This window comes from Saccostrea cucullata, unplaced genomic scaffold, assembly GCF_032062105.1.
Source record: "Saccostrea cucullata isolate Sc308-1 unplaced genomic scaffold, CSIRO_AGI_Scuc_v1 ctg3714, whole genome shotgun sequence".
NCBI lineage: Eukaryota > Metazoa > Mollusca > Bivalvia > Ostreida > Ostreidae > Saccostrea > Saccostrea cuccullata.
In genome coordinates this window covers 50,917-63,160 of record NW_026934169.1, presented here as the reverse complement: position 1 = coordinate 63,160, position 12,244 = coordinate 50,917, and the positions used below count along the sequence as shown (strand labels likewise).

General features: G+C 33.3%; 1 protein-coding gene across 1 annotated transcript in view; it reads left to right on the top strand.

Moving 5' to 3' along the window:
* Positions 1 to 12,244, top strand: part of LOC134240066 (uncharacterized) — a 47,963-nt gene that overhangs the window by 34,675 nt on the left and 1,044 nt on the right. Inside the window, 19 exon segments of the mRNA XM_062722177.1 lie at positions 494 to 604; positions 1,960 to 2,070; positions 2,232 to 2,342; positions 2,705 to 2,925; positions 2,928 to 3,828; positions 3,977 to 4,260; positions 4,945 to 5,031; positions 5,223 to 5,606; positions 5,685 to 5,770; positions 6,319 to 6,382; positions 6,482 to 6,667; positions 7,661 to 7,881; positions 8,055 to 8,310; positions 8,398 to 8,559; positions 8,646 to 8,814; positions 10,544 to 10,734; positions 10,870 to 11,109; positions 11,276 to 11,390; positions 12,050 to 12,185. Of these exon segments, the coding sequence (XP_062578161.1) occupies positions 494 to 604; positions 1,960 to 2,070; positions 2,232 to 2,342; positions 2,705 to 2,925; positions 2,928 to 3,828; positions 3,977 to 4,260; positions 4,945 to 5,031; positions 5,223 to 5,606; positions 5,685 to 5,770; positions 6,319 to 6,382; positions 6,482 to 6,667; positions 7,661 to 7,881; positions 8,055 to 8,310; positions 8,398 to 8,559; positions 8,646 to 8,814; positions 10,544 to 10,734; positions 10,870 to 11,109; positions 11,276 to 11,390; positions 12,050 to 12,185 (4,036 nt within the window).

Sequence of the window (12,244 nt, the reverse complement as noted above, 5' to 3'; positions counted from 1 at the left end):
CTGATTATTGCTGAATACTCCTGATTGGTTGAAATGCATTTTTGTTCCCCTTCTCTGCTTATGGGTATTAAGTAAACAAACTGAGCAGTTGTTAAGTGTATAGTTATGATAAGCAATGGTGCCTCTTTCAAAATTGTGAATGTCATAGCATCTAGCTTAAAACATGAACCAAATTCAATCATTTGAAAGTTGGTGCATGATGCTCTGGTGACCTATAAGGCCCATGGGTCTCTTGTATTTATTCATAAGTAGAGTAGATTGAAGTTTTTTTTCAGTTCATGACACCCTGGCTAAGGGTTGGGACCAAACAGGGGACACAGTTTACATATAAATAAATACATGTAAAGGATGAAAAAATCTTACGAAAGCGGGAATATAAGGATTGAAAAACTAATGGTCTCTTTATTGATATGCTTTTCTTCGAACAAAGAACATCTTTTGGGTCTGTAAAAAACTAGTAAATTCTACGATTAACTTTGAAATTATACTGTAGAATATTGTTTCATCGATGGATTATGTGTCAAGGACGGTGATGCAGATGCTAAAATGGAATGTAAAGTATGTAACTCCAGTATCAGTACAACACAATGGCAGTTAAAGAAAGGTAAGAACACACTCATTTTTATTTAAGTTCACAGTAAACAAAGGCACCAAGCAATGTTAGAAGCTCTAAAATTACCATTTAAGGGGATGACCATTTGATTTTGTGAGGGTGGAGGGGGTGTCATTTTTTTTTTTTCGAATTCTCGGCTAATTATTTTCATATCAGTCGAGACCTAATTAATAATTTTCATTATGATAAAAGCTGAACACTACCCGTAAATAGGCAAAGTCCGCTATATTTCCTGTTTTTGTACGATCTCCCTACAACCCGTATATAAGAAGCAGATCGCTAATCAGTTCACTGTATTTCACTGTAGAGATCCGACGTGTGTAGACGTACATCTTACACTTCTTGCTACTCAATCTCGATGAAATTAACGAATTTTACGTATTTTCTCCAAAACAGCGGAAAAGTATCATGAAAAGATACAGGTCAATACATTATTTACAAACAGAAAATGCACATGAAAACAAGAAATAAACGCACAAAATCGAAGACCACGAAAGGAGTACACGTGTCGGCCACGAGTTTCAAGTGTGCAATCGGGTGTAACGAAAGCGAACGGTTCATACATCCTCTGACCGTGCCTATTTTGGTGAAGCGTTCAGCTTTAAGGAAGGAATTTCCTTGCCAATCGTGGACAGGCTGTTTCCTTGTGTTTTAGTTTAAGAACCCTCTCTACACTGCACACTAAAGAGTTCTGATTCTTAGGAATTTTTCTTGAGTAAGAGTGATATACACTTAGATCTAAATTCTAAAAAAAATGAAACTACAATAAGATAAGATAAGATAAGATAAATTAGTTGAACATGTTATTTGCATGTATTTTCTCTAAAAATGAAATTTACAATATATAACTCAATTTGTAATTAATTTAAGTATTCTTAACATTTTAAAGGCCAAGATAAATTAATTGAACATGTTATTTGCATGTATTTTCTCTATTTAAGTAATTAACAGTGATTTCTATTCAGGGATAGTATGTTGTCTTTGAACATTTTTCCCAGGGGTAAAAACCATGCACCATACAGTGAAACTTAAATAAATAACCTCCATATAAACCCCTTTATACAATATATTTTTCTCAAAGTCCAAAAAAAAATTTGCACTTGTGTAGAGATGGTCCTTAAGCAGATATAACCAAAAAAAACCGCACAATTATTAAGAATTAAATAAGAATGAAGGAGAATTTTGTTAACAAGCAATTAAGAAGAAATCCTTATAGCTTCTTTTATAAAAGTCATTTTCAAAACTGTTCACATGCAACCAAAATTAAGGTATATGTATGTGATTGAACAGAACGTCTATAAAAAATGTGCCCCAGGCTTTTTTTTACGTGAAAAATTTATTTACAGATTATTGTCTTATTAACGATGGATGTTTTGTGGATGGAGGCACAAATTCTTCATATCTCTGCCATCATTGTAACGTAACTACCAATCAACTTTCCTGGAGTAAAAACCCAGGTACCTTTGAAATGACCTTCTTTCAGATTTCTTAAGACTGTGTTGACAAAGTAGACCCTTTTTTACTCTTTATATAAAAAAGACACAGTTAACAATATTGATTTTAAGCATATCTACTGTATTAGTATTTAATATCAAAACTATATTATTTGACGTTTAAGAATACTGTGAAATCAATAACCGGTGTTTGGCAAATGGACAGAAGAATGTTACCAATGACTGTTATTACTGCAATACATCTTTGGGACAGAGTATATGGTCTTTTAGTCCAGGTAACTGTATAGAGATATTTCAATTCTTTCTTTGGGATTTTAACCTGAAAAAGAAACTTTTCATTAAGTCATTTAAAAAAAATCATTGTACATGTACATACTTCTTGGACGATACTTTAAGCAAGTTGAACTGGTTGTTAACTATGTGAAATTCTAACGAAGATAACTTTATATATATATTTGACTAAAACGCTTACAATAATTATTTTCAATTGGTAGGTTTAAAAATTACATTATATATATATATTTAAAAAGATAGTTTTCACCGATCATTTGTAAAAAAAAAATGGATGCATTGTTTAAAAGATTGTTTTCAGTGATCAAATTAAAAAGAAGTTTTTTTTTATATATTTACATTTTAGAATGCACAACAACATCAATGGTACAAACAACAACCATACAATTAACAACTGCATCAGAATCTACAACTACCCTAAATCAACAAGTACAGCTGCACAAACAACACCAGAAGAAAGTACAGCTGCACCAACAACAACAACAACAACAGTACAAACAACTAGTACAGCTGTACCCACAACAACAAAACAAAAACAGACAACAAGTACAGCTGCAACCACAACAACAACAAGTACAGCAGCACCCACAACAACAACAACTGAACAAACAACTAGTTCAGCAGCACCCACAACAACAACAACAATACAAACAACTAGTACAGCTGCACCCACAACAACAACAACAGAACAAACGACCAATACAGCAGCACCCACAACAACAACAACTGAACAAACAACTAGTATAGCTGTACCCACAACAACAACAAGTTCAGCTGCACCCACAACAGCAACACCAGAACAGACAACTAGTACAGTTGCACCCATAACAACAACAAGTACAGCTGTACCCACCACAACAACAACAAGTACAGCTTCACCCACAACAACAACACCAGAGCAAACAACTAGTACAGCTGTACCCACAACAACAACACAAGAACAGACAAGTACAGCTGCACCCACAACAACAAGTACAGCTGCACCCACAACAACAACAAATGAAGAAACAACTAGTACAGCTGCACCCACAACAACAACACCAGAACAAACAACTAGTACAGCTGCACCCACAACAACAAGTTCAGCTGCATCCACAACAACAACAACTGAACAAACAATTAGTACAGCTGCACCCATAACAACAACACCAGAACAAACATCTAGTACAGCTGCACCCACAACAACAACTAGTACAGCGGCACCCACAACAACAGCTAGTGCAGCTGCACCCACAACAACAACAGAACAAACAACTAGTACAGCTGCACTCACAACAACAGTTCAATTAACAAGTACAGCTGCACCCACAACAAAAGTTCAATTAACAAGTACAGCTGCACCCACAACAACAACACAAGAACAAACAACTAGTACAGCTGCACCAACAATAAAAACAAGTACAACTGAAGAGAATCCAGTGAGCAGTAAATCCATGACAACAACTCAGGACAGAACAACAGCCTCTTCTTGTGAGAAGATAATTAACATTATTAAGATCATTTTGAATGATTGATTATATGTTGTTTTACATCCCATTCAAATTTTTTTTCACTGAACTAAATACGTAATCACAAAGTACTTCTTGAATTTTTAAACTGATTTTTAAATACATTTTAGGTGTTGAATTGAATATTGAGAGTATAACAGTAACTTACTCCAACATCTCTTGGAACACTTCAATCCAAACAGAAGGAAAAACAAAGCAGATCATACACAACCCGTCAGTGAATCTAAAATGTAATTTTGTCTCTTCCCCTAACAACCAAGTCTTCTACAAAGTGGAGTGGTATGTTAATAATCACACACTCGTCAAATCAGAGGTTCTACAAGGATCGCCTGACAAATATTCTACATTATCATTACAGGATTTGATATCCTTCAACAGAAATTCTGGAGTTGAGGTAACATGTTTATTCTTCTGAAAATAAAAATAAAAAACTAAAATCTTTGCAGGCATTTAAACTTTTTTTTAGTGATTGTTAAATGTACATCTCGAGAATGGTTCTCTGTAATGTTTACTCCAATACTTGCCTTTTAAGGCTGCAAGTTTTGACATTTTCGGTACTCAGGCCCATTTGTCAATGAGGGATAATTTTTTTGTCATTTGAGGATATTTTTTGTTCCAATACATACTTTGGACTCGGTTTATTCAGGACTTGCTCCAGATCCTGCGGTTGAAACTAGTAATGACCATGACACGAATCAAGCTTAGAATGTGAAATATCAGTGGAGAAGGGAATTGACATAAACGATCGTCATAACATGATGTATAACATTCTTTGATTGGGACTAAAAAAACAGAATCTGTGTTGCCACTGATCTTAAATGAAACAATTCTCACTATTCCCTTGCATACATGTATTAAAGGGACATTTATGGTTATACAAGCATCTGACAAATTATATAAACGAATATTTTTTTTGAAATGACAATAATCAATAAAAACTCAAAATCAAACTATGCATTTTATGAAATCACAAAATCAATCAGCGCAACTTCATGACAAAACACATAAATTGTTTTTCAAATAACTAATAAAAATTTGAAATTTTTATTCTCATCAATGTTTTTTCAATTAATTTTAGATACTCTGCAAGGTTGGTGCTACAATGGATCAGCTTATTGCTCCATGCAAAATGTCAGAAAGTAATTTATTCTTCGCGGGGATAATGGTAAATTTCTTTTTAAGAAACCTGTAGATTATTTTATCAACATGGTTTGTTTATATTGGAGGGATAAACAACCGATATTAAATGATGAAAGAATGATCGTTTACATATAAAACAGCAATTCATGAATCTGTGTTTTAATGCCTTAAACTTGTGCAAGTGCAACATTTCATCCAAAAACTTTTTACTTACAGATGATTGACACTAAAATTAGTCTTCCCAGGAAAGGCAAGGCTCAAATTGGTTTTTATCTGACTGTTCCGTTTGTGACTCCAACAGTCATGGTAAATGATACCGTTAAGGCGCTCAGCTCCTTGAGGATTCACAGTAACATTCCTATGTCAGAAAATGGTTGTAAAGGTTCAATAGGTGTTGATCACTGTACTCTTGAAATCAATGCTTATTCCTATGACGAAAAGAGAAAGTATAACTCAGATGAATGGCGAAAAATGCACAACATTACGGTATATCATATTGACTCAGATGGATATTACATCGACAAAACAGCTACACTTCACTTGAGAACAAGTGAAAATGAAGATGGATTTTTCCATAATATGTCTCTAGACAATATGTCGGTAAGCACCCAGAAACACTTTTGTTAATTAAAAATATTTACATATATATGTTTAATATTGGAAAAAAATCTTTTTCAGATTGAAATTTTTGAAGACGACGACATGTGGAAGGGAAAATCTTGCGGTTCAAAAACTGATCCTCATTTATATACATTTGATGGAGTGTAAGAAATGTTTCTTTAAAAGATGATTGACTTTTAAATGCAAGCATTCTGAGAACATTTTTTTTTAAATATCAAGGTCATCCTATCCTCATGGCTCACAAATCAGGAGTTCGGTAACTGAAAGTATTCACTGGCTTCTCAGAATAATAAAATAATTATCCATGGAATTTTGCTTTTAATAAAAACTTCATGAAAATTAAATAGAGTTGAAAAATAATCAGAAAAATTACTTAACAAGAAGAAATTTTAAGTATCAATCCAACTAAAAATTGCATATTTTTTTTTTTTTATAATTTTCGTTTTTTTTTCTATTGAGATCGTTTAAATACACGTGGTCTTACATTATTGTACTATAATTGTAAAACAACACATATCACTTTTAATTCATATGATGCTGGTAACCAGGGCTAGATTAGAGATATTCTTAATTTACAGTTTAATGATTTGAAAATAAAAATGGTTTCCTTATAAACCAATCTCTCCCTTGGAGATCCTAAGTGGTGATTTGTATAGCGAATTCATAAAAGAAAATTAACTCCAATTTACAGGGCATTTGATAGCCATATTGCAGGGGAGTTTATCCTGTACCGTAATTTGAAATACAATCAAGAGGTAAGACATGTAGACAAATTTTTTGGTTTGCAGCGATTCAAATGAAAAAAAAGATGAATTGTGAGCACATTTCTGAATATTTTCTTTTCTTTCTTTAAGATTCAAACTCGTCACGAGAAATGCCACGTAAATTACCCTTTCCCGCAGTGCACGTGTGCTGTTTCCGTGCAGTCAGGAAATGACGTGTTCTTGATTGACATTTGTGAAAACAACAATTTTATGGACTTTCTTAGATGTCAAGATAACGTTATTGAAGTATACAGAATTACGGATAAAAACTATAAGGTTTGCTCTTTATAAACAAATTATCAAAACACTGAATAGTACTAATTGATGTGTGCAATGTTACAGTTACATTAATAAATTATCGTCATATTGTGTATAAATTTAGATTTTTGTATCGCCTGCAGAGCAGAGCGGCATTAATGGATCACTTTACCCAGTGTCTGTCTTTCTGTCCGTCTGTCATACCTCGTATCTCAAGAACTCTAAGAGATAACGAATTGATATTTTGCACATATATAGTTTGGTACTATGGCATTTGTAAATTGCAATTATTATTGACCTCATGACATTGACCCTTCTTTTGATCTACTTAAATAAGAAATTCAACATGCCAATATACAGCATATTTTTGGCATTCAAGGGGTAATTCTATGCTATTTAACATGCGCACTGATTGTCATAAAACATTATGAAAAATACCAGCGTAACAATTCACTTAACCTTAACCTTTGACATACTTTACAAAGAATGTCCTGGGCAATTTAATTTAAAAAAGACATGAATTCTGAGTTTTGGGTGTTGGTCAATAACATTTATTAATGTTTATGAGCTCGTAGTAGTGTTCTTTGAAACTGTATAATGTACCCATACAAACTGATATTTAAGTGTTATGAAATGTATCGGGATGGGGATCAAGCGGTACTAAGGGGTCACTCTACCCGGTGTATGTATGTCTATCTGTCTGTCCATCCGTCTGTCTGTCATATTTTTTTGTGATTGACATATTCTATCGCAGTCTTACACTATGTGTGGATGTTATTGTGCATTTATGAGTTATAATGCTAGTTATTTTTTGCATGAAATACTGTATATACTAATAGCATATAAATAACTCAACACTCTTAAATTTAATTACATCTTTAAAGAAACTAAAAGCACGCGAAACGTGCGTTCCTAGGAACACTCTATTTCAAATAATGCAAATATATATATTTTTATTATATGAAAATCATCTCAAAATTTAACCTAAATGTTAAAATATTACACGTTCAGGTACTACTCCCCACTGGAACCTCTGTGACCATATCATTGGTGGAATGGCCCGTTGAAGGATCATGGCAGATAGACCTAGATATCTACCCGTCTTTGGCTGACTTTAACAACACTGAGGGTCTCTGTGGAACGTTAGATGGCGATAGACAAAACGAGTTTACGAACAAAAGCGGAAGCAGACTGAGCTTGGAATTTCCTGATGAGTTTTCTAGATCCTGGATGTAATAATTCTTATAAAGCATTTTATTGAGAAATTTGCAATATGTTTCCTAAAAAAACTCATAATAATGCATCCTTTAATACAGTTCATGGTAGATTACCTGAGTAGTGTCAAATTGCAATCCAAATATGTCTTTACCAATGTATAATTTGACTACTGATTTTTTTTTTACAGCGTCCAGAACCACGAAAACCTCTTAAACAGTGTACCATTAGATCGCCCGCAAATATCCAAAACTCTTGATAAAATTTGTTCTTGTCCTGTCAACGGGGAACAGTGTTCTTATCACACATTCTCAGAATGTTCGAAACCTAAAGGAAAACAGTTCCATTGCTCTCAAACAATGGGCCAGGTGCAACCAACACGTAGAAAGAGGGCTGTTCATCTGAACAGTAACCCGGAATATTCTGTTCAAGGAAGTATTGCCGTTGTGAGTACAACTTTTCGTTAAAGACTACAATTTGTAGAATATGAAATTTGACAAGTTTACATTTCATGTAAAAATATTATTTTTTAGGGTCGACAAAAGCGGGATCAAACAATTTACGTCTCAAACCAGACCATAGCTGAGAGTGTCTGTAAATCTGCGTTTATAAATTCAGCTCCATTCCAGACATGTGAGCAGTATGTCAGTGACATGACCAATGCCTCGCTGTCGAACTGCATCATGGACGTCAGAGTAACTATCCTTTCATGGTCATTTTATACATCAATTAATTATTGTCTTAAAGTTCAAGAATAAAGAAAGGTGAATTTAATTTTTAGTTGACTGGAGATGTAAACATAACAGTGATCCATATTGAAGCTGCCCTTCAGCAGTGCATTAACTTTCTAGACCTGAACACCACACTAAAGACAGAGCAGCCTGATGTCACGTATCAACTTCAGTCGCTGTGTTCAAATAATTGTAGTGGTCATGGAGTCTGCAACGAAGGTTATATATAAATTTATATATATATTAACAATATTGAGCACATACAATGTAGAGGCATTTAATAAGAAAAAAAATGTATGTGGGGTTCAGAAACTTGCAACAAAGACGAGAAATTTTTTTTTCTGACCTTGACTGTCAGAGAATAGTATTTATTGAAAACCATACTTTTTGTAAGCTATACAGTTCATGTTAATTTTTTTTAACCTGAGTCTGGGTTCTCCACATTTGAAAATTTAACCATGGAGGAAGCTGCGCGAAGCGAAATGTGGCTGAAAAAAAGGAATGCTTGTTAGACTTCCTAATCTTATTTAATCAATGATTGGTTTTACAATTTTTAAACTTAACCACTGCAACACAGCAATGGAATAACTAACACTTTTTAAAGTTAAAAAATAATAATTAAATTGAAAAGGATTTATCCTGTATCTTACTTCACAAATGTACCAAAATTTGTCCAAAACTGTAGTTACCTTCTAAAGAAGAAAAACGTCAGTAAGTCAGTAACCATGGCAATATTTTTCAGAAATTAATAATTATAGGGAATTGTAGCTTGTTGTATGAAATGTTTTGTTCAATACGACTAAAACTGATCAATAGGCAGTATGTTTATTAAGTTTAAACACATTTAGGAACATTTGGTCAAGTGTCCCTTTTTTCTAAACGTTTATTTTTCAAGTTACTGCATTTTTCACCATGTTTTGTTTACTTCCCCACGTATTCAAGTGCTAAAAATAGCGCCACACGACGTTTCACAACAACGGGAAGTAACTCTAAAACCAAGACTAAGACTGCGATTGAGATGTAGACCCTATGCACATTTTATCAGATAGATAATAAAGTTAAAGCTTAAAAAAACAGAGCATGGGAAATTGATTAAATACAGAGAAATATAAAATTTTATAGAGTAGGCCTAGGTTTTGTGGCACAGAAACCTTACTCGCATGCATGACGATTATCATCCTCGTAATTGTCATCTTTTATAAACCCGTTATATATCTAATAATTTAGTGAACATGTTGAAGTTTACCCAAATTATTTACATGTGTACAGGATATTAAACTCTCAAGATATTTATCATCTGATCAGCTGATTGACACTCCATTGATTGTCACGCTTCACAGCATACTCGCTAATTAACGACGTGTTTGTTTAGCACAGTCCGCTTTCCTTTGAGGCATGGGAGGTGCATGGCAGTCGTAGTATAAACACAATAATCAACTACTCAAGTCATTAAAAAAGCAGGTGTCAGGACTGAAATGCAGAAAAATTTAATCATGGCGGCTGTCGATTTTAACCATGGCGCAGCTCGTTTAACCATGGCGCACATTAATTTAACCATGGTGGGCCGCCATTGTAAAACCCCTCGTGGAGAACCCTGCTGACCCCAAAATGAATAAATGAAAGAATATATTGAAACATTTTTTTTTCTTGTTCCCATTAAATTTGGAGTGTACAGAGTTCATTTATAAGTATCCTGATGATCATTTATTAGTGTTTATCACATACAAAATTGAAAAGAGTTCGAAATTAGATTTTATTACCGACAGTTTAAGAAAAATACATGTATATAAGGTTGATCATTTATCATTCCCACAAACCTCTAGGCTTGGATGTGAATATTTACCTTTTAGTATTCATCACAGTATACAAACTGAAAGTATATTAATATTTTTGTTAGTTTGTATCGACCGGGATAAATTTAAAATAATTAAAAACTTACACCCAACAGGTAACTGCACGTGTGATTCTGGGTTTGGAGGAAATGACTGCTCTTTCAATGTCAGAGCACCCCCCTCAATTCTTAACACTGCACCAAATAGAACTTGCGATTTATCTTCACGGACCTGTTCCGAAGTTCTCCTAGAGGGCAGATACTTCCTTGAGGATATTAAGAAAACGTGCTTTATTACAAGAGAGTTGGTAGGTAGAAGCAACATGTTATAGTTCATTGTTTTTACTACATGTACAAATAATATTTTGTTTTGTGTTTGGTTGCGTAAATACAACCTTTTCTTAGATCTTCAACAACATTACATTTTACCATTTCTAATATAGGTGCATCATAACAACACAATCATGCATATCACTGACATTGAAGAACCTCTAGATGACCGAACGTTATTTCAAGGAGCGTGCCCTTTGCCTGAGGACAGTAGGGTGACTTGGATTACCAAGTTTACATTCAAAATCTCCTACGATAGAAATCAATTCTCCCCGTCTTACTCGATATACAAATATCAGTCAAAATGCCAGCAGATTTCTAATGTCAACGGTGCTGAACAGTTCAACCTTAAGGTATTCTTTATATAAATAAATATGATACAATGTTGCATACACTTGAGTTAAAACTCGTCGATTTATAATGTTATGAGAAATGTAACATGTATAATTCATTAAAACCTATGAATCTGCATTACATGCAATATTAACAGGAATAGATTATTTCTTACCTTACAAATAGGCAGAGTATTGTTTTATTGACAATACGTGCGTAAGACATGGAGCTTTCAAACCAGGAAATAGCTGTGAGGTTTGCAATCCTTCAAGTCAAAAGTTCGATTGGTCATTGAATAAAGGTAAAATTATTTTTGATAATTACTAAATTTGATATTTCCAAAGAACTATATGTTTTTTTCTGTTTTCTCTATCTACTGCATCAGAGCAACCTTAAACTGACACGATGTGGACCTTACATTATATTTCATTTCGAAGTATCTTTTTATAACAATATTGATTTTTGTACAATAAAAATAGTGAGAATACTATTGGTGATCACAAGAGTTGCTTTAGATTTAACTCGTCCTTCGGTGAACGATGTAGAATTTTATTAACCTTGTTGCATATTAATTTTGATAGCAAAATTAACTATTCAGAATTTTAAAAAGTCAGACTTTCGTCTTTTGCATCATCTGCTACCTTTTTGCAAATTCTATTTCGATTCTACCAATCAATGTAGTGTGAATGTAATATGAGAGAAAGTATAAGTTGCTTTCAGTGTTTCCTTTTTTGACTACATGGTCTGGTTTCATTTAAATATTGAAAATAGTTTTTATTTTTCATTTACTTTGATAAACTTTAGATTAATAAAATTTACCAATAAAAATATTTCTATTTGAACATGTTTTAATAAATAAAAACATAGAGCTGTTCAAACTTCAAAGATAAGGTTTTTATTAAATAATTAAGAATAATTGCAGAAATGTTAGAAAAATAATTTTGAATATTGTTTTTTTAGATTGTATTTCAACCACGTTGACGCCAACAAGCAAGGATCCATTTACCAGTCTTGCTTTCATTATCACTGTTTCTGCAGCTTCTTCAGTTGTTCTTGTGACTTTACTTGTTGCCGTTCTTGTCTGGTGGTGTCGATCGTGAGTAATTTTCCAGTTCAACATCAAACCTTTAATCACATGAAGAAAATAAACTTCTA